A 23,850-nucleotide genomic window follows, 5' to 3' on the forward strand; every position below is an offset into this window, starting at 1 on the left:
TGGAAAGAACTGATTCCATTTGGGAGGGGAAAGAGAATAGAAATGTAATAAGCCAACATTTTCTTGAAAAGTTTTCTTGCAACCACTGAAAATTAAATTTTGGCTTAATGGAAAAGTTAATCAAAATAGTAGGTCAAAATATTATAGATTTTCCTAATTTGAAAAATAAATTTTTTGATATATCAATGGAGCTAAAGTCAGAGGTAGATAAATGAAAGTCCTTAAAGAGAAAAATGATTAAAGATGAAACGACAGTACCTGGAATGATAAAAAAATTTCCAGAGATCTCTTAAATTTCATATTTGAACTTATTTAGGGAAAACCTAGTTGCTAATAGTGATGAATGTGTGGAATGCTTCCACTAAAAATTACCATAATAAAAAAGAAAGCCTAGGGCAAAGTAAGTCTTAAATTAACATTCTAATGACTGCTATCAGACTTTGTTGGGGGATATTCCCCTAGTGAAATGTAACAGGAAAGAATTAGTAGCTACATTTTAGACGAGTTTAAATGAGCACAATTTAAATTTTTTAACAAAAGGATTTTTAAGAATCTTTTAAAAATTTTGATCCTCTTGCTAATTTGATGAGAGACAAAATCTGAAGCTGTATTTGAAATCTACACAAAAATGTTCTGAGGTTCATCTATTTTTATGGTTGTCAGCAAAAACTTTTTTTTTTGGTCATTGTTGAGGGTAATTTTTGGTAGTACTCTTGAAGATTTTAAGGTAGTTCTTATAATTTTTCTTACATGTGCAATTTAAATAACATTAGAATTCTACTTACTGCTATTTTTTTCATGTTTCATATTATCTTTTTATTTAGAGAGTTCTTGGTTGCACTCTAGAAAAAATTTTTAAACTTTTTCAGATTATTGTTTGTTTTATATATCATCCACAATAAATGTTTGAATGAATTAGTTCATCAAGCATGATCCTCTTGGGCTGTAATATTCTTTACATGTCTTTCTTTTCATAGTAATTCCCTTAAGTCAGAATTTACATACTTTCTTTTTAACCATTACCCTTCATACTGACTCTGATTCCTAGCTCTAAATAGCATCTCTAGCTCAAATTTCACTTTTGAGATCTCTTCTCAGATTTACAAAAGCTTTTCTTACATGAGACCATTTGATTAGACGTCTAGATATTCCAAATTACCAGTTTACTATCCATATTCCTTAAAAAAAAACTTACCTTTTCCCTTTTATTTCTTGAATATTTTCTGTTTAAAATGATTTTTATATCTGATTCTATTTTGTATTTTGCCCATCAGTTTTCATACCCACTAACATTAGTAATATGTGTTGTATTTAATTGACAAATGTGTCTTTTATATATCTTATGTTTTTAGTCTATTGAAGACAATGAAGTGTATTTGCCTAATGATGAAATTTGGATCTATGAAATTGACAATGGTTTGTGGTAAGCTATATGTGTTTTAAATCATGCAGTATGCCAAATCTTGCAACTGTTGTAGAATTTGATTAAAAGTTACAAGATTGTATGTGTACTGTTATTACAAATGTTTAACTTCTCTTTCTTTTTCTCAGGTCTCAATTTTTATAAATACTGAACTTTTTCCTTCTCCCAAGTCTATCTTATCCTCAGTGCCTCTGTGGTCTTTAATTCCATTAATTCTCAGATCTGGTTGTACACATGAAAACATTGTGTATTTGGCATATGTCTAATGGTCTTTCTATGGAGATTTATAATATTTTACAAAATAGGATTGTTAACTTAGTTTAATAAAATGATTGATGGAGTGCCTTTCTGGAAAGTCAAGGAATTCTATATTGTTTTGTTACAGGACAATGCATCTTATGGAAGGAGAACTCCCTACATCCATGTCAGGAAGTTGTGGTGCCTGCATTAATGGAAAACTCTATGTTTTTGGAGGATATGATGACAAAGGATATAGCAATCGAGTAATACATTGCTTAATTCAGGAAGTATACATAGAATATAAAATGTAGAAACTTCATCTCATAAAATTGCAGATACTTTAAACTTAAAGATAAAATAAATGCTTAACTATGTGACTATAAGTCCAAAAAGATAAGCATTTAAAATACTCTTTTACTATGATTTTACTCCCATATAATTAGAACATGGGGGAAAAGATTCTATGCCATGATTTTTATTTTTATTTTTACTTATTTTTATTCATTAATTTATTGATGATTTATTTATGATGGCTTATTATAATGCCATTAATTTATGATGATTATTTTGTTTCTTTTTAATTAGTTTTATTATTTTAAAAGTTTTCTATTTTATTGAAAAGAGTAGAAATGTAATTGTATTACCATTTGCTATTTTAATTGCAGATCCTATATGATGTATATTGAATTATAACAATAGTGTTTTCCTTTTTTAAAAGCTCTATTTTGTTAATTTACGAACAAGAGATGGAACATTCCAATGGGAAAAAATCATTGACTTTAAAGGACAGCCACCTACACCACGAGACAAACTTTCTTGCTGGGTATATAAAGACAGGTAATGCTTAAAAGTTTTGTCTAACTCTACTTACTATTAATTGGATTTCTGTAATAAGGATTTCAGCATATGGCAGAAAAAGCCCCCAAACTAAGAATTTTTGGGCTTGTGATTGGGATCAAAATTGATATTAAAAATTATAGGACATATTTGAAGACAATAAAATTTACAATCATGAAAATAGATGTGATAGTAGCAGCTACTTCATTATAAATTATTTGGTGTAGTGGTATTTCAAATTGTATTTTATTTAAGTCTAATTGTTTGAAAGTAATCATTAACAAATACATGCTTATAATATGTTTATCATAGACCAGAACTAATTATAGATTTTGTTTTAGAAGAAAAACATTATTAAGATAGTGACATTTGGATGCTACTCTTGGGGACTCATAAATTCTGGAATGCTCTGCATATAAGGTTTCTAGATTGTTTTTTATCATGCCTACTTATTTTAAATTAAAAAAAATGTTTTTAATGTCATGGATTCCTTTGGCAGTCAGGTGAAGCCTATGAATGTTTTTAAATTCATGAAGTGAAATATATAGTATTACAAAGGAAATAAATTATACTGAAATAGTTATAAAAATATTTTAAGTTCATGGGATATTAAGAACTCCTGCTTTAAATTGTCTCCAAATTCCATTCTAAGAATCTTATCTTCATTTATCCTGTCTATACTTGTGAAAGATAAGAAAGCTAATCCAACCCTAATTTTACTCTCTTTATATACTGCTACCAACTTTTATTGTCTCTGCAAATAAAAACTACAGTTAAAATACTTAGACTAAACATATTTTTTGCTATTTAATAGAACCTTCAAAAATAAGCACTAGGTACAGTTGGTTTGGGTACTTTTTCTCCCTTTAAGCTTTCTAAAAGATAGATGAAAGAGTCTTTGCAAATTATTTCAGAGTTTTATCTAGGAGTACCAGAGTGCTCAGCTAAATGTTGGTATTCTAGAACTATAGGCAAGCCTATAGTTCAGACTCAGGACTAGAATGAAATGAGACACAGCATTTTATGAAAGGAACATTACTTAATAGTATGGAAAGGCTGTTCAGCAGAGATTCACCTTTGCTTCAGGTCCTATTATCGCTATACAAACATGTACTGAGAATTGTTTTTAGGGAAAGACTTGCCTAGCCTACATAAGAGGAACTTTCAACCCTTAGTAATTAATGCTCCCACCATGTCCCACATTTGATGACAAGGTCCTAAGGGTCTCCCAGGGGTCTTTCACCACCAAATGGCCTTAGGGGCATTTCTGAACAACCTTGATTTTAGGGATTTGAAAAGCTTGTTGTAGGCAACACTGGAGGAAGGGGCAAAATAGAAAAGATAACAAAAAAGACCACAATCAATGTAAACTTTTCATAAAGGAATGCAGTCCTTGTGAACAGAGTGAAGTTAGTCACATTTTGTAATAGACTTTTTGATGCAAAGCAGTAATAGTGAACTAATACTACACCAGAAACATCAGAATGACCTTGATTGTTGACATAGTCACCAGTCTTCATCAGGGGTCAAAGTCATCTGTAGTAGGTAGCTAAGAGACCATCCAAACTGTCCTAGGGCCTAAATGACTACTAAAATTTGCTTTATATCACTTCTCAGTCAGCCCATTAACCTTGACTTCCTTTGAGTATGCATCCTTTAGGAGAAATACAAAGTATCTGCCCATAAGAAGCTCTTGTGTGAGGCAGAGTGATTGCTTAGATAAATTAGGTCCCTTTCAAATATAAATCTGTGATGGTATTATCCTATAGGTCTGTCTCTACTTTTGTAAAGACTGGTATTCAATGACAATTTTACATCTTGTTTGTATAAGCAAGACATCTTCCATTAATTGGTCTCTCGAGGAAAGCTTAGGAAGTAGTTGTCCATTGACTATAAGCTCATATTGGCAATAGCATGAAAGTATCTTCTTCATCTCCCTATGCAACAAGAGAACTGTTCAGTTCTGCATACATATATTGTATCTAGGATATACTGCAACATATTTAACATATATAGGACTGCTTGCCATCTAGGGGAGGGGATGGAGGAAGAGAGGGGAAAAATCCGAACAGAAATGAGTACAAGGGATAATGTAAAAAATTACCCTGGCATGGGTTCTGTCAATAAAAAGTTATTATAATAAAAAAAAGAAAAGAAAGTATCATTGATTTCTGATTATAGTAATTTAAATGGCCAATACTGCTGCCAGTATCCTCATGACTTTCTCTTTTACTGGGGTTTTATCTTGGTTCAACTACAGCCCACTTTGCTGGAAGCAGTTTTGTAACCATTTATGTTGGTTGTCTGTGTACTGTTGCTGTTTCCCTTCACTTGGGAAAGAGCTGCTGTTATCTTTCCCTCCAATATAAGAATCTCCATGGTTTTGCTGTCTCCTGTATTCTGGCATCCCCTTCTGTTACTCTCCAAATATGAGTCTCATTTTCCTCACATCTGTATTTTTGACTTTCTAAGTCTTAGTCACCGTTATTCAGCTGCCTTCTTACCCTGGAACTTCCATTAGCACTTGGGGCCTTCTCATCCTGTAATATTCTTGCACCATGCTATCTTAACTTTTCCCAATGGTGAGTTCATTCTAGGGCTTTCATTTTGTGGATGGCCATACTTCATTCTTGTACTCTTTTGCTGTTGATTCTCTGGACTTCACCACCATCTACACTCCTTCACCCCTTCAGCTGACTTTTATGTGTAATCTTCCCTTATTAGAATATAATCTTAAGGGTAGGGACTGCCCTTTTTGAATTGCTTAGCTTAGCACAATACCTGGCACATAATAAATTCTTAATATATGTTTGTTTCTATCTGTCTACCTGTCTGTGAGCTACAACGTGTTTCTCTACTGGCTACATAGCATCTCTGCAACTTATGAATAGCTCTATCAAAAGTCTTTGTTTTCTAGTATTGAAAGACCAGAGATTTCATTTCTCCTCTTGCCAATATATTCACTAAGAAATGTAGTCACTGTAAGGGAACCTCTCACTCATGGTGAGACCATGCCAACCAATTGAGAGACACAGGAGTTCCTAAACTAGACATTCCTAAAAAGCATTGTCCTTTCAAGTATTCAGTGCCCTGCATCAAAGATTTCTGATTAATTAAGAAATATTTCAGTATGTAATATTTGCCAAGTACTTCTAAGGATTGAAAAAAATTTAAAGCAAATATAGAAAAAGTCTTAATAAAGAACTTAGGCAATTGACTCAGAATTGTTTTTAATTCCAAAATTATACAGCCTTTAGGGAAGACCTACATTTATTAGGGCTACCAGACCTAGAGATTATAATCACTTCAAAATATAAAGTCATAAAAATTCAACAAATAGTATTTTACATTTATCATAGGTTACTGTCCTAATCCAAGCAATTTTTAAAAACTCCTCCATATGGACTGAATCTTTGAGTAGCACCTCTGCTGTCACAATATGATTCTTAAAGACCTAAAGCATATCTATCTCTAAATGTCCCTAAAATCTCTAAATCTCTAGAGACAGCTTTAATTTTTCTTATGCTAATAATCCAGCTTTTATTTAGGGCTGCTCTTGATTTTATTTTTTTAATTCATCGTTTTTTTTTAACAAAAGCTTTTTATTTCCTAACCATATGTATAGATAATTTTTCAATATTGACCCTTGCAAAACCTTCTGTTCCAAATTTTCCCCTCCTTCCCCCCAACCGCTCCCTTAGGTAGCAGGTAGTTCAATTCATGTTAAATATGTGTATATTTATATATTTCAGAAATGAGGTTTTTATCAGGACCTTTGAATGGAAGAATATTTTCCCAATTTATTGCTTCCCTTCTAATCTTGCCTGCATTAGTTTTGTTTGTACAAAATCTTTATAACTTAATATAATAAAAATTATCTTTTTTGTGATCAATAATGATCTCTAATTCTTCTTTGGTCAAAAATTCCTTTGTTCTTCTAATTTGCTTATAATACCACTTTTTATGTCTAAAATCATAAACCCATCATTTTGACCTTATCTTGGTAAAGGGTGTTAGGTGTGGGTCAGTGCCTAGTTTCTGCCATATTAGTTTTTAATTTTCCCAGCAGTTTTTGTCAAAGAGTGAGTTCTTTTCCCAAAAGCTGGGGTCTTTGGGTTTGTCAAAACTAGATTGCTATAGTCATTGACTATTTTGTCCTGTAAATCCAACATATTCCACTGATAGACTACTTTGTTTCTTAGCCAGGACCAAATGGTTTTGATGACCGCTGCTTTATAAATATAGTTTTAAGTCTGGCATAGTTAGGCCACCTTCATTGGCATTTTTTCATTAATTCCTTTGAAATTCTTGACCTTTTGTTCCTTCAGAGGAACTTTGTTATTATTTTTTCCAGATGTGTAAAATAATTTCTTGGGAGTTTAATTGGTATGTCTATAATATTTATTTAAGGAAATTTAATTAGCTTGTATGGAAAGGATAATGTAGCACAAATATATCTTCAGTTCATAAGTCAAATCTCCAAATGGAGATAAGCTTAATCAGGTCTTTGACTTGCATTTCAATAGGCAGTACATTACAAGAGGAGAATGAACTAATTTTACATGGGGCATTTTATGCCTGGGGAGAATAAGAAGATACATTAATATGTTGAACTTTAGTACCCCAGGCCAATTAAGTCTTGAGGATTGCCTTTTTAAGGAAAAACCAATCTACATAGTTGTGACTTTCCTAGATATTGATCCTGTTACATTTGACAGTTACAGAAGGAAAAAGGTTACATTTTTTTGTGGGGACCCCAGTGACACATAGCTTTAAGTTTTATCATGTAATATAAAAATAACCTTCTTTTGGTTTCAAATAGTAGGAGAGAAGAGCATGGAGATTTTCTACACACTGAAGGTTTATTTAAAAAAACACAAAACTAAGGTTTCCTCTTAGATGTCACAAAGATGTTCCGATTTTATATTTCTGAGGCTTAATCTGCCTTAACTTTATATAGTGTATTTTAGTCATATAAGTCATATAAGATTTCATTCAGTCTGGTAATATAAATAAATAAAAATAAACAGTCCCTGGCCTCATGGAGTTCACATCATTTTAGGAGAGAGAATATGTTCACGGATAAGAATATACAAAACAGTAAGTATTTTGGGTGTGAAGCATTTGCTGTTGAGGTATTAGTTCATTATGTGCCTCATGTAGGAGGTGACATTTAAATTGAATTTTGATGTATCAGTGTCCCAGTTTTCCCACATGCCCTCCAACATTTGTTATCTTTTCCTGTCATTTTGGCCAATCTGAGAAGTGTGAAGTGCTAAGGGGCTTTATATTTCAAATAAAGAAGTTCATATCTGTTTCTAATGCAATAATTCTGGTAAGAGATGATAAGGTCCTAAACTAGAAGATCTAGTGTGATTGGAGGGAAAGGGTGAGATGTCAGAGATATGGAGGTAGAATTGATAGGACTTGATGATTGATGTGTCATGTGAAGTAAGGGAGAATGAAAAGTTAGGATAACTCTGAAATTGTGAATCTGGGTGACTAGAAAGATAATAGTATCTTGAACAGAAAAGAAATCAGAAAGAGAGGTATGATGATTTGAAGGGTAAGATGATAATCTCCGTTTTGTATCTGTTGAATTTGAAGTTTTTTGGGATATCTAATTGTTATTATTATCAGCCATTTGTGTGACATAGGACTAGAGTTCAGGAAGAAAAGAAAGGCTAATATTTAATAGACTAATTTCCCATAATCTTAATTTGTTACTAAAAACCTCTATTTTTGAGGAGATTGGTTAACTTTCATCCATCTCACTCCTACCCATCATCCTATTGTTATATTTTTGTTTTTAGGTTAATATATTTTGGTGGTTATGGATGTAGGAAACACAGTGAACTCCAAGACTGTTTTGATGTTCATGATGCATCTTGGGTAAGAAACTTTACTCCATTTTTTAAAATTTAAAAATTTTTTTTATTATTATAGTTTTTTTATTTACAAAACATATGCATGGGTAATTTTTCAACATTGACCCTTGCAAAACCTTCTGTTCCAAATTTTTCCCTCCTTCTCCCCACCCTCTCCCTTAGATGGCAGATGGTCCAATGCATGTTAAATATATTAAAATATATGTCAAATCCAATATATGTATACATATTTATGCAATTATCTTGCTGCACAAGAAAAATCAGATCTAGATAGAAAGAAAGAAACCTGAGAAGGAAAACGAAAGTGCAAGCAAACAGTAACAGAAAGAGTGAAAATGCTATGTTGTAGTCCACACTCATTTCCCATAGTCCTTTCTGTGTAGATGGCTCTCTTCATTACTGAACAATTGGAACTGGTTTGAATCATCTCATTGTTGAAGAGAGCCACATCCATCAGAATTGATCATCGTATAGTCTTCTTGTTGCCGTATATAATGATTTCCTGGTTCTGCTCATTTCACTTAGCATCAATTCATGTAAGTCTTTCCAGGCCTCTCTGAAATCATCCTGTTGGTCATTTCCTACAGAATAATAATATTCCATAACATTCATATACCATAATTTATTCAACCATTCTCCAATTGATGGGCATCTATTCAAGTTCCAGTTTTTAGCTACTACAAAAAAGGCTGCCACAAACATTTTTGGTACATGTGGATTCCTTTCCCTCCTTTAAGATCTCTTTGGGATATAAGCTCAATAAAAATATTGCTGAATCAAAGGGAATGTGCAGTTTGATAACCTTTTGAGCATAGTTCTAAATTCTCTCCAGAATAGTTGGATCTGTTCACAGTTCCACCAAAAATGTATCACTGTTCGAGTTTTTCCACATCCTCTCCAACATTTGTCATTATCTTTTCCTGTCATCTTAGCCAATCTGAGTTTACTCCATTTTTTGCTTGTTTTAAGTGGATGCTTAATGTATTAGAAACAGTGAGCCTTCTTTGCATTCATGGGAAATAACAATATACATTGTAGACAATAGGAGTTTTGGCTAAGAGCTAAAATTAGATCTATAGCTGATTTACACCTGCCAGCAAAATACTTTAGTTTTTCTTCCTTCAAAAGCTATTCAAAGTCTGCTGCTAAGTAGAAAGATGGTAGCAGTGTTCTAACTAAAAGAATCTACCCATAAATAAGCATTAAACAGATAGAGGTCTTTTTAGCCATTAGATTTACTCATGAGTCAGAATGACACCTCCTTAGTATCTTAGGGGCTTAGAGATAGAAGACTAATTGTCCCCTCCTCCTGGTTCAAGGGAATCATGCTCAAATATATCACATTATTTATAAGACAAATTTTTAGGGTTCATTGATTTTAAAATTATTTTAATTTTTAATTGAAAGGATTTTAATTCCTCATTGTTTGAATCTAAATCTATTTTTTCTTCTTCAGTAGAATCACTAAGTTTTTTTCCTTATCTAGGAGAATTTTTAGTGAATATTTCCTAAAGTTTCTGAATTCAGAGCATTTCCTTAGATAACTCATTTTTGCTTGGTTTGTTTGTAATTTTCAGAGAATGGAATAGACTTCTCTGTACATAAATTTAAAGAAGGGCCTTGCAACACAGAGAATTTGTGTTTAGTCAGTAGGATGGCATGGCTAAAAATACAAATGTATTATTAAGTTGCATTAAAAAAAGGTATAGTATATAGGACTAGGGTGATATTGTTTGTGCAGTGATGATCAGACTATATCTGGAATATTGTGGGCATTCTGGGCACCTCATTTAATTAAAGTTTTATTGATGCTTTTTTTTGTTATTTTCTGATATACTGTCCCTCTGCCCCAATTCCTCCTTTGTAACAGAAACATTTAAACAAAATTGATCCACAAAGAAACTATGCCTACAGTATATATGCAAGATATCATACTTATCTCCCCTCCCCATTCCCCCCAATCTCATGATCCCCTTATCTCTTCTTTGGTACCAAGGTTGGTCATTGCAGTTAATTAGACTTAACCTCTTTTTAATATTTTCATTCACATTATTGTAGTCATTGTGTATGTTCTGGTTATGTTTTCTTTATTCTGTATCAGTTCATACATATCTTACTGTTTCTTCAAATTCTCTGTATTCACCATTTCTTATAGAACAATAATATCTCATTGCATTTTTATACAACAATTTGTTCAGTCATTTCCCAGTTGATGGATTCCCACTTTGTTTCCATTTTTTTTGCTTCCAAAAAGAATGGAGTTATGAATGTTTAGTATATGGTCACAGAGTATGAACAGTTTAGTGACTTTTTTTGCATAATTCCAAATTGTTTTTCAGAATGGTTGGACCAATTCACAGCTCCACCAACAGTATATTAGTGTGTCTGAGGCACCCAGGCTGTGGAAAGACGTTTTAGGAAGGACATTGATAAGCTGGAGAGCATCCAGAGAAGGGCGACCAGGATGGTGAAGGGCCTCAAGATCATGCCATATGAGGATCAGTTGAAGGAACTGGGAATGTTTATTCTGGAGGGAGGGTACATGATAGCTGGCAGTGTGGTGTAGTAGAAAGAGTTCTGGATTTGGAAGTCAGAGCACTGGGTTCAAATCCCAGCTGTTACGCTTACTACTTATGTGGCCTTGGGCAAATCACTTACTTTCTCTGGGCCTATTTCCTCTTCTGCAAAATAAGGAAGTTGGGACTATATGACCTCTAAAGTCACTTCTAGCTCTAAATTCAAGAATCGCTAATTATCTAGAAAAAAATAACAAAGTTCATCTGGAAAAACAAAAAGTCAAGAATTACAAGGGAGCTAATGGAAAAAAAAAAAATCAAATGAAGGTGGCCTAAGCTGTATCAGATCTAAAATTATATTATAAAGTAGTGGTCATCAAAACCATTTGGTACTGGCTAAGAAATAGACTACTTGATCACTGGAATAGGGTAGGTTCACGGGGCAAAATAGTCAATAACTATAGCAATCTTAGTGTTTGACAGATTTAAAGACTCCAGTCATTGGGATAAGAATTTACTATTTGACAAAAACTGCTGGGAAAATTGGAAACTAGTATGGCAGAAACAAGGGATTGACTCACACTTAATACCGTACCAAGATGAGGTCTAAATGGGTTCATGATCTAGACATAAAGAATGATATTATAAATAAGTTAGAAGAACATAGGATAGTTTACCTCTCTGACTTGTGGAGGAGGAAGGCAGTTTTGACCAAAGAAGAATTAGAGATCATTATTGATCACAAAATAGGTAATTTTGATTATATTAAGTTAAAAAGGTTTTGTATAAACAAAACTAATGCAGACAAGATTAGAAAGGAAGCGATAAACTGGGAAAACATTTTTCCATTCCTAGGTTTTAATAAAGGCCTCATTTCCAAAATATATACAGAATTGACTCAAAATTATAAGAAATCAAGCCATTTTCCAATTGATAAATGGTCAAAGGTTATGAACAGACAATTTTCAGACAAAGAAATTGCAAGTATTTCTAGTCATATGAAAAGATGCTCCAAATCACTATTGATTAGAGAAATGCAAATTAAGATAGCTCTGAGATACCCCTACACACCTCTCAGATTGGCTAAAATGACAGGAAAAGATAATGACAAATGTTGGCGGGGATGTGGGAAAACTGGGACACTGATACCACATTGGATCTGGTTTACTAGGAATAATGGATGGAAGTTGAAAAGAAGCAAATTTAATCTTGATGTTTAAAAAAAAAAACTCCAAAACTTCCTGAAGTGTAGAAATATCCAAAAATAGAATGGTTGATTTTGGGAAGCAGTGGGCTTTACACATCACTGTAGATTTTAAAGGAAGGGGTGGATGATTATTTGAGCATATTGGAGAGGGTGTTCTTGATTAGAAACAGTTCATATTAGATGACCTCTGAGGTCTCTTCCTGTTGTTATTCAAGCCAAATTTATCAGATAAATTTTAGATTCTCTATATTCACCACATTGTTGGTGGAACTGTGAACAGATCCAACTATTCTGGAGAGCAATTTGGAACTATGTTCAAAAAGTTATCAAACTGTGCATACCCTTTGATCCAGCAGTGTTTCTTCTGGGCTTATATCCCAAAGAGATCTTAAAGGAGGGAAAGGGACCCACATGTGCCAAAAATGTTTGTGGCAGCCCTTTTTGTAGTGGCTAAAAACTGAAAGCTGAATGGATGCCCATCAATTGGAGAATGGTTGAATAAATTATGGTATATGAATGTTATGGAATATCATTGTTCTGTAGAAAATGACCAACAGGATGATTTCAGAGAGGCCTGGAGAGTTACATGAATTGATGCTAAGTGAAATGAGCAGAACCAGATCATTATACACGGCAACAACAAGATTGTACAATGATCAATTCTGAGGGATGTGGTTCTCTTCAACAATGAGATGATTCAAACCAGTTCCAATTATTCAGTAATGAAGAGAGAGCCATCTACACCCAGAGAGCATATGGGAAATGAGTGTGGACCACAACATAGCATTTTCACTCCTGTTATTTGCTTGTATTTTTGTTTGCCTTTTCAGATTTTTTTCTTTCTAGATCTGATTTTTCTTGTGCAGCAAAATAACTCTAAATATGTATACATATGTTGGATTTTACATCTATTTTGACATATTTAACATGTATTAGACTATTAGACTATGCCATCTGGGGGAAGGGTGGGAGAAAGAAGGGGAAAATTTGGAACAAAAGGTTTTTAAGGCTCAATATTGAAAAAATTACCCATGCATATGTTTTGTAAATAAAAAGCCATAATAAAAAAATAAATTCAACAATTCTATAAATATTTGGGAGATTGTCATGTGAAAAGAACACTTGTTCTGCTGGTCTACTAGGAATAATGGATAAAAGTTGAAAAGAAGCAAATTTAGTTTTGATGTTTAAAAAAAAACCCAAAAAACTCCAAAACTTCCTGAAGTGTAGAAATATCCAAAAAATAGAATGGTTAATTTTGGGAAGCAGTGGGCTTTATACATCACTGTAGATTTTAAAGGAAGGGGTGGATGATTATTTGAGCATATTGGAGAGGGTTTTCTTGATTAGAAACAGTTCATATTAGATGACCTCTGAGGTCTCTTCCTCTTGTTATTCAAGCCAAATTTATCAGATAAATTTTAGATTCTCTATATCCCTTTCTTAGGGGAGACTTGATCCATACAGTTGCCATCATAGCTTTTTGCAACTGAAACAAGAAGTTTACAGTTAAGAAGATTACATAGTACCTTTTCTAAATTTTAAAATTTATATGGTCATTAGCTTTGTGACCATGATAATAATGATTTGATTATATTTTTCTTTCACATATTCATAGATTATTATATAATTATTATAATATATTCATTATGTAATATAATTATTATAAGAATTAAAATATTATTTCCTTTTTTATTTGTTTTAGGAAGGACAAATATTTTGGGGTTGGCATAATGATGTCCATGTTTTTGATACAAACACACAGACTTGGTTTCAACCAGAAATAAAAGTGAGTAAAATGAACTTTGAATTTTATATTTATTAGCTTTATTTATATTCATTATTTGTTTTTCTATTTAGTACTAACAATTCATCAGATCTCATTTTCTAATGGAAAATTTAGTTTGCCTGAGTATCTTTGTCAGTAATGTGGAAAAGCACCCTGAGTTTAATTTTTTTTTAATGAAAAGATGTTTTAAACAAGCTCCCATTATCTTTGCCTGCCCTTTGTACTTAAATTTAATAGTATTGTAGAAACAATGTTCCTTTATATAATAAAGTTCATTAAAAAAAAAAAAAACTTAAGTCATGTAAAATCAATCTGTAAATATTCATAGTAAAAGAAATGACCAAAATACTTTTGAGCACACCTTCGATTTGTCCTGCTCAATTGAACTGCTTTTAGATTTTGCCTTTTCCCACATTGTTGGTTTATTTTGGGTGAGACTCGCAATACTCTTTATACCTCTTGACTCTCCATTATCAATATGAGAAAATTTATCATCAGTTTTAATATTACTAAGGAATTTCTTTTTAGTATGAATTCCCTTCAGGATGTTGCTTCAAATAGTGTTTTTATTGAAAGATTTATTTTTTTATTATGGAATTAAATTTCAATTTTAGGTATTAGTGAGTAGGTAAGGAGAAATTTGGGGAAGTAAGGACAGCTGGGAAGCAGTATAAAGGTTTACATCCTCTTTTTTTGCTAATTGCTGAAGATAAAGGAATCTGTGTTTATTGTTGCTGGCTTTTGGGTCCTGGCAACTATAGATCAGGAGATTTCTTGACACATATTCTTTCCTTCTCTATCTAAAACACAGGTTAGAATTTCTCAATGAACTTTAATGCAATTCTTTTCTATGTCTCATCACTTCCAGGTGTATATTTGTTGTGACTTTGAATGATGTTTAATGGTGCTTTTGTACTATTGCCCATCTTATCTGAAACTCTATACCTCTATGCCACTTGCATTATTCCTATCTCTAGAACAAAGAATATGATCTTTCAATGGCACTAGAACTCATCTTTTTTTTATTAATAGAGGCATTATTTGGGGGGAAGAGGGGTGGAGCCAAAATGATGGAGAAGGCACATGTGATTTTCTGAGCTCTCTCATATCCTCACTACTAATTACTAAATTCAGCCTCAAAAATAGCACTTGACTGGTAAAATTAATGAAGATTGGAAGTGCAACAACTCACCAACTGAAGATAATCAGGAAGATCTCCAGAAGAGGTTTGTCCTGAGCAGGGGAAGTAGACCAGTGCAAACAGGGATAGAATGAGAAGCTACCATCCGGAGCAGACTGTGGGCAGGGATAGTATCCATGGTTGGAAAATTTACAGAGAGGACTCTACCATAGATTGGTAGATAGCAGGAGACCAGCAGAGAAATTAAAGCCAAAGGTAGAGGGTACTCTAAAAACTGCCAGAACCTTACAGGCTATACTCACCCAAACCCGGAAGTGAGGGAACCAGCACAGGTCAAGCACAGCTGTGCAGCTGCATTCTGCAGCAAGGGCTTGCTTGGGACAGTCGCAAATCTGCACGCTAGGGGGGCACAGCCTGGGGCAGCCTCTAATCTGCCCAGTGGGGGGATTGGCCTGGGGCAATAGAACTTCCACGGCAAGACTGTGCTCCCCTGAGCAGAGATACTTATGGGCTAAGCAGGGAAGGGCAACTGCTAATACCCACAGTGGGCTTTTGCAGGAGTAGTGACACTTTCGTTTCTCACTCTCTAGCCCCAGGGCAGTTGCTAATCTGCACAGCAGGACTCTTAGCAGGGCATTTCTATAGCTAGCCCGTGCAGTCCAGAGTCACTTCCAGTGGAGCTTTTCCCAGAGCACTCCCGCAGCCCAACCGCTCTTTACAGCCCATTGGCAGGATAGTTACTGTACCTATCCTTGCTCTGCACAGGAAGCTGATAACCTCCTTGCCCTGAAGGCAGGCCCTACAGGCTTTATAAAATTAGTAAAAAAAAAAAAATCAAAAGGACCATTGATAGCTTCTATACAGAAAGAGAACAGGTTTTCAATTCTGAGGAGACTAATAATAGACAGTCTCCAGACAAAACTGCAAAGGGGGATGTAACCTGGTCCCCATAACACAAGGCTCTCCTAAAAGAAACTATTAAAAAATCTTAAAAGAGAGCTAGAAGAAAAATGGGGAAAGGAAAGAGAAACTATGCAAGAGAGTAACAACTTCCTGAAATGTGAATTGGAAGAGGTAAAGAACTCCCAGTAAGTGCAGGGAAATAAAATTTGTGAATTGGAAAAGGTAAAGAACTGCCAGGAAAGTGGGATTTGTGAATTGAAAAAAATAAAGAACTCCCAAGAAAGTAGGATTTGTGAAATAGAAAAAGAAAATAACTCAGTAAAAAAAAAAAAAAATTAGTGAAATGGAAAAAAAATTCCATAGAACAAAACAACTCATTTAAAAATTCAATTGGTGATAAATGGTCAACAGATATGAACAGACCATTTTCAAATGATGAAACTGAAACTATTACCACTCATATGAAAGAGTGTTCCAAATCACTATTGATCAGAGAAATGCAAATTAAGACAACTCTGCGATACCATTACACATCTATCAGATTGGCTAATATGACAGGAAAAAATAATGATGAATGTTGGAGGGGATGCGGGAAAACTGGGACACTGATGCATTGTTGGTGGAGTTGTGAACAAATCCAACCATTCTGGAGAGCAATCTGGAATTGTGCCCAAAAAGTTATCAAGCTGTGCATATGCTTTGATCCAGCAGTGCTACTACTGGGCTTATACCCAAAGAGATACTAAAGAAGGGAAAGGGACCTGTGTGTGCAAAAAGGTTTGTGGCAGCCCTGTTTGTAGTGGCTAGAAACTGGAAAATGAATGGATGCCCATCAATTGAAGAATGGTTAGATAAATTGTGGTATATGAATATTATGGAATATTATTGTTCTGTAAGAAATGACCAGCAGGATGAATACAGAGAGGCTTGGAGAGACTTACATGAACTGATGCTAAGTGAAATGAACAGAACCAGGAGATCATTATATACCTCAACAATGATACTGTATGAAGATGTATTTTGATGGAAGTGAATTTCTTTTTTTTTTTTTCAATTAATTAATTAATTAATTTATTTTAAATAACTTTTTATTGACAGAACCCATGCCAGGGTACTTTTTTACAGCATTATCCCTTGCACTCACTTCTGTTCTGATTTTTCCCCTCCCTCCCTCCGCCCCCTCCCCCAGATAGCAAGCAGTCCTTTACATGTTAAATAGGTTACAGTGTATCCTAGATACAATATATGTGTGTAGAACCAAACAGTTTTCTTCTTGCACAGGGAGAATTGGATTCAGAAGGTATAAATAATCCAGGAGGAAAAACAAAAGTCCAAGCAGTTTATATTCATTTCCCAGTGTTCTTTCTTTGGGTGTAGCTACTTCTGTCCATCCTTGATCAATTGAAACTGAATTAGCTCTCTTTATCGAAGAGATCCACTTCCATCAGAATACATCCTCAAACAGTATCGTTGTTGAGGTATATAATGATCTCCTGGTTCTGTTCATTTCACTTAGCATCACTTCATGTAAGTTTTGCCAGTCCTCGCTGTATTCATCCTGCTGGTCATTCCTTACAGAACAATAATATTCCATAACATTCATATACCACAATTTACTGAACTATTCTCCAATTGATGGGCATCCATTCATTTTCCAGCTTCTAGCCACTACAAGCAGGGCTGCAACAAACATTTTTGGCACATACAAGTCCCTTTGGAAGTGGATTTCTTTGACAAAGAGAACTAACTCAGTCTCAATTGATCACTGAGGGACAGAAACAGCAACTACACCCAAAGAAAGAACACTGGGGAAAAAATGTAAACTGTTTGCATTTTTGTTTTTCTTCCCGCGTTATTTTTACCTTCTGAATCCAATTCTCCCTTTGCAACAAGAAAACTGTTCGGTTCTGCATACATATATTGTATCTAGAATATACTGCAACATATTTAACATATATAGGATTGCTTGCCATTTAGGGGAGGGGGTGGAGGAAGGGAGGAGAAAAATCGGAACAGAAGTGAGTGCAAGGGATAATGTTGTAAAAAATTACCCTGGCATGGGTTCTGTCAATAAAAAGTTACTATAAAATAAAATAAAAAATTCAATTGGACATATACAAAAAGAAGTAAAAAAAGCTAATGAAGAAAATAACTAATTAAAAATCAGAACTGAACAAATAGAAATGAATGATTCATTGAGACATCAAGAATCAGTCAAGCAAAAAAAAAAAATGAAAAACTAGAAAAAATGTTAAATATCTACTTGGAAAAAACAACAGACCTGGAAAATAGGAGAGATAATCTGAGGATTATTGGAGTTTGTGAAAATTATGATGAAAAAAAAAAGCCTAGATACTATTTTACAGGAAATCATCAAAGAGAACTGGCCGGATGTAATAGAATCAGAAGGTAAAATAGTCATTGAAAGAATTCATCGAACACCTTTTGAAAAAGACCCTAAAATAAAAACTCCAAGGAATATTGTGGTTAAATTTCAGAACTATCAGACTAAGGAAAAAATATTACAAACAGCCAGGAAAAAAATTGAAATACTGAGGTGTCACAATAATGATCACTCAAGATCTAGCTGTTTCCACATTAAAAGATTGAAGGTCCTGGAATCTGATATTCTGAAAGGCAAAAGAACTTGGAATGCAGCCAAGACTAAACTATCCAGCTAAGCTGAGCATTTTCTTCCATGGAAGAAGATGACCATTTAATGAAACAGATGAATTCCATTTATTTCTAAGGAAAATACCAGAACTATAAAAAAATTTTTATCTCCAACCATAGGACTCAAGAGAAGCAGAAAAAGGTAAAAAGAACTTGAGAACTATATTTCTGTTGTGGATATACATAAAGAGTAACTGTATAATTTGATTTTACTGATATAACATAAAAAAAGAAAGGAGAAATGGAAAGGTGATAGTGTCAGAAAAAGGGAAAGGGGGAGATAAAACAGGGAAACTACATCCCAAGACAAAGGAAACCTATCATATCTGAGGGAATCTAGAGAGGGGGAGGAACATTGTGTGCATCTTACTCTCATCAGAGTTGCCTCAAAGAGAAAATAATTGACATATTTGATTTACACAGAAACTGCTCTTACTTCATTAAAAAGTGGGCGAGAAAAAGGGAAAAGGAAAAGTGTAATAAGGGAATAGTACAAGAAAGGGGAAGGGATTCAAAGGGGGTAGGGGAGGGATCCTAAAGAGAGAGAGCTGCGTGACGCAAGTGGTGCCCACAAGTTCAATATTGGGAAAGGGAGTTCAGGAGGCAAGAAAAAGAAAAGCATAATCTGGGTATAATAAGATGGCAGGAAATACAGAATTAGTCATTTTAAATGTAAATGTGAATGGGATGAACTCTTCCCATAAAGTGGAAGCAGATAGCAGACTGGATCAAAAGCCAGAACCCTACAATATTGCTGTTTGCAGGAAACATATTTAAAGTAGGGAGATATATACAGAGTAAACGTAAAAGGCTGGAGCAGAATCTATTATACTTCAGGTGAAGTGAAAAAAGCAGGGGTAGCCATCCTTAGATCAAGCAAAAGCAAAAATTGATCTAATTAAAAGAGATAAGGAATGAAATTATGTTTTGCTGAAGGATAGCATAGACAATGAAGCAATATCAATACTAAATATATATGCACCAAGTGGTATAGCATCTAATTTCCTAAAGGAGAAGTTAAGAGAGTTGCAAGAAGAAATAGACAGCAAAACTGTATTAATGGGAGATCTCAATCTTGCACTCTCAGAATTAGACAAATCAAACCACAAAACAAATAAGAAAGAACTTAAAGAGATAAATAGAATATTAGAAAAATTAGGTATAATAGATCTTTGGAGAAAACTGAATGGTGACAGAAAGGAGTATACTTTCTTCTCAGCAGTTCATGAAACCCATACAAAAATTGACCATATATTAGGACATAAAAACCTCAAAATTAAATTCAGGAAGGCAGAAAGAATAAATGCTTTCTTTTCAGATCACGCTATAATAAAAACTATATTCAAGAAAAAGTTAGGGGTAGATAGACCAAAAAGTAATTGGAAACTAAATAATCTCATTTTAAAGAATGATTGGGTGAAACAGCAAATTGTAGACACAATAATTTCACTGAAGATAATGATAACAATGAAACATCATACCACAATTTGTGGGATGCAGTCAAAGAGGTAATAAGGGGAAATTTTATATCTTTGGAAGCTTACTTGAATAAAATAGAGAAAGAGAAGATCATTGAATTGGCCTTGCAACTTAAAAAGCCAGAAAAAGACCAAATTAAAAACCCCCAATCAAATACTAAACTTGAAATTCTAAAATTAAAAGGAGAAAAAATGAAAAGGGAGCTTTCCACCAAGGAAGAGGATATTAGAGCATAATAAGGAGTTACTTTGCCCAGCTTTATGCCAATAAATTTGATAACCTAAATGAAATGGATGACTACCTCCAAAAATATAGGCTTCCCAGATTAACAGAGGAGGAAGTAAATTCCTTAAATAGTTCCATTTCAGAAAAAGAAATAGAACAAGCTAGTAATCAACTCCCTAAAAAAAAATCCCTGGACTAGATGGATTTACATGTGAATTCTACCAAACATTTAGAGATTAGCCCCAGTGCTGTATAACCTATTTGAAAAAATAGGGAATGAAATAGTCCTACCAAATTCCTTTTATGACACAGAAATGGTACTGATACCTAAACCAGGTAGGTTGAAAAGAAGAGAAAGAAAATTATAGACCAATCTCCCTAATGAATATTGATGCTAAAATCTTAAATAAGATATTAGCAAAAAAGACTACAGAAAATCATCCCTAGCATAATACACTATGATCAAGTAGGATTTATACCAGGAATGCAGAGCTGGTTCAATATTAGGAAAATTATTAGTATAATTGACCATATCAATAACCAAATTAACAAAAACCATATAATCATCTCAATAGATGCAGAAAAAGCATTTGATAAAATCTAACATCCATTCCTAATAAAAACACCTGAGAGGATAGGAATAAATGGACTTTTCCTTAAAATAATCAGTAGCATCTATTTAATACCATCAGTAAGCATCATATGTAATAGGGATAAACTGGAACCATTCCCATAAAGATCAGGAGTTTGCTCACTATCACCATTACTATTCAATATTTTATTAGAAATGCTAGCTTTCGCAATAAGAGTTCAGAAAGAGATGAAAGGAATTAGAGTAGGTAATGTGGAAACCAAATTATCACTCTTTACTGATGATATGATGGTAAACTTAGAAAACCCCAAAGATTCTACTAAAAACTATTAGAAATAATCCACACCTTGCAAGATACAAAATAAACTTATATAAGTCATCAGCATTCTTATATATCACTAACAAAATCCAATAGTTAGAGTTCCAAAGAGAAATTCCATTTAAAGTAACTACTGATAGTATAAAATACTTAGGAATCTATCTGCCAAGGAAAAATCAGGAAGTATATGAGCAAAACTACAAAACACTTTCCATACAAAGTCAGATCTAACCAATTGGAAAAATATTAAGTGTTCTTGGATAAGTCGAGGAAATATAATAAAGATGACAATACTACCTAAACTAATCTATTTATTTAGTGCTATACCAATCAGACTCCTAAAAACTATTTTAGTGACCTAGAAAAAATAACAACGTTTATATGGAAAAACAAAAGGTCAAGAATTTCAAGGGAACTAATGAAAAAAAAAATCAAATGAAGGTGGCTTAGCTCTACCAGATCTAAAATTATATTATATAGCAGTGCTTACCAAAACCATTTGGTATTGGCTAAAAAATAGACTAGTTGATCAGTGGAATAGGTTAGGTTCAAAAGACAAAACAGTCAATATCTTTAATAATCTAATGTTTGACAAACCCAAAGACCCCAGCTTTTGGGATAAGAACTCACTGACAAATATTGTGGGGAAAATTGGAAATTAGTATGGCAGAAACTAGGCATTGACCCACACTTAACACTGTACACAAGATAAGGTTAAAATGGATTCATGACCTAGCCATAAAGAATGAGATTATAAATAAATTAGAAGAACATAGCATAGTTGACCTCTCAGACCTGTGGAAGAGGAAGGAATTTATGACCACAGAAGAACTAGGGGTCATTATTGATCACAAAATAGAAAATTTTGATTATATTAAATTGAAAAGTTTTTGTACAAACAAAACTAATGCAGATAAGATTAGAAGGGAAGCAATAAACTGAGAAAACATTTTTTCAGTCAAAGGTTCTGATTAAGGCCTCATTTCCAAAGAAATGACTCAAATTCATAAGAAATCAAGCCATTCTCCAAGTGATAAATGGTCAAAGGATATGAACAGACAATTCTCAGATCAAGAAATTGAAACTATTTCTAACCATATGAAAAGATGCTCCAAGTCATTAATCAGAGAAATGCAAATTAAGATTACTCTGAGATACCACTACACATCTGTCAGATTGGCTAGAATGACAGGGAAATATAATGGAGAATGTTGGAGAGGATGTGGGAAAACTGGGATATTGATACATTGTTGGTGAAATTGTGACTATATCCAGCCATTCTGGAGAATGATTTGGATCTATGCTCAAAAAATTATCAAACTGTGCATATCCTTTGATCCAACAGTGTTACTATTGGTCTTATACCTGAAAGAGATTTTAAAGATGGGAACGGGACCTGTATGTGCAAGAATGTTTGTGGCAGTCCTCTTTGTAGTGGCCAGAAACTGGAAACTGGATGCCCATCAATTGGAGAAAGGCTGAATAAATTGTGGTAGATGAATGTTATGGAATGTTATTGTTCTGTAAGAAACGACCAGTAGGAGGATTTGAGGAAGGCCCTGGAGAGACTTACATGAACTGATGCTGAGTGAAATGAGCAGGACCAGGAGATCATTATATACTTCAACAACAATACTATATGATGATCAATTCTGATGGACGTGGCCCTCTTCAACAATGAGATGAACCAAATCAGTTCCAATAGAGCAGCAATGAATTGAACCAGCTACGCCCAGCGAAAGAACTCTGGGATATGATTATGAACCACTACATAGAGTTCCCAATCCCTCTTTTGGCTGCCTGCATTTTTTATTTCCTTTACAGGCTAATTGTATACTACTTCAGTCTGATTCTTTTTGTACAGCAAAATATCTATGGACATGTATACATATATTGTATTTAAGTTATACTTTAACATATTTAACATGTATTGGTCAACCTGCCATCTGGTGGAGGGGGTGGGCCGAAAGAGGGGAAAAGTTGGAACAAAAGGTTTTGCAATTGTCAATGCTGAAAAATTACCCATGCATATATCTTGTAAATAAAAAGCTATTATAAAAAATAGAGACATTATTCTGTTAAAACTTTTCTTTTGATTATTGCCGTACAAGTTTCATAGCAAGCAGCATCTGAATTTCTTAACTTGCAGCTAATTGAACAGAATTAAAAAAAAATCCTAAAATTTGTATAGGATTGAATGTTTGTGATTATGAATGTAGGACAGTAATTATCCCTTATTGGAGTGGTTTCCATCTCAGAACCAAAAAGCTAGTTGTTGGCAAAAACAGGTCACTGTATAACTGGAACAAATGTATGTTTGCTTTTCTAGCGCTGGGCAAAATTGTAAAGCAGGAAAATTTTCTGATAAGACCTATCCTTAGGATAAAAGCTGTTAAACTCATTCATACCAATGGTTGGCAAGGATGAAGATATTAGCTTTTTGTGGTAGCATTGTACTTTTAATCAAAGACAAATCATCTGATTAAGCAGAGTTACTTTCAGGCTTACTTTCCTTAGAGTAGCTCTTTATCATTGCTTATTTGGCTCTGAAAGTCCTCATATTTTTAAATGAAATTAGTTATGATTTTGCTATTCATGAGCCAAAATAACTGATGAAG

At 33.7% G+C, this 23,850-nt stretch overlaps 1 protein-coding gene across 3 annotated transcripts in view; it reads left to right on the top strand.

Moving 5' to 3' along the window:
* The window catches only part of KLHDC1 (kelch domain containing 1), a 51,275-nt gene that overhangs the window by 5,803 nt on the left and 21,622 nt on the right, over nt 1–23,850 (top strand). For 2 of the 3 annotated variants that reach the window (XM_051977926.1, XM_051977928.1), the window contains 5 exons: nt 1,353–1,423; nt 1,809–1,926; nt 2,382–2,500; nt 8,314–8,392; nt 13,817–13,900. In XM_051977926.1, the coding sequence (XP_051833886.1) occupies nt 1,353–1,423; nt 1,809–1,926; nt 2,382–2,500; nt 8,314–8,392; nt 13,817–13,900 (471 nt within the window). Of the gene's footprint in view, nt 1–1,352; nt 1,927–2,381; nt 2,501–8,313; nt 8,393–13,816; nt 13,901–23,850 lie in introns of all 3 variants that reach the window. The other variant, XM_051977927.1, reaches the window with a different exon arrangement.

This window comes from Antechinus flavipes, chromosome 2 (genome assembly GCF_016432865.1).
Source record: "Antechinus flavipes isolate AdamAnt ecotype Samford, QLD, Australia chromosome 2, AdamAnt_v2, whole genome shotgun sequence".
Taxonomy (NCBI): domain Eukaryota; kingdom Metazoa; phylum Chordata; class Mammalia; order Dasyuromorphia; family Dasyuridae; genus Antechinus; species Antechinus flavipes.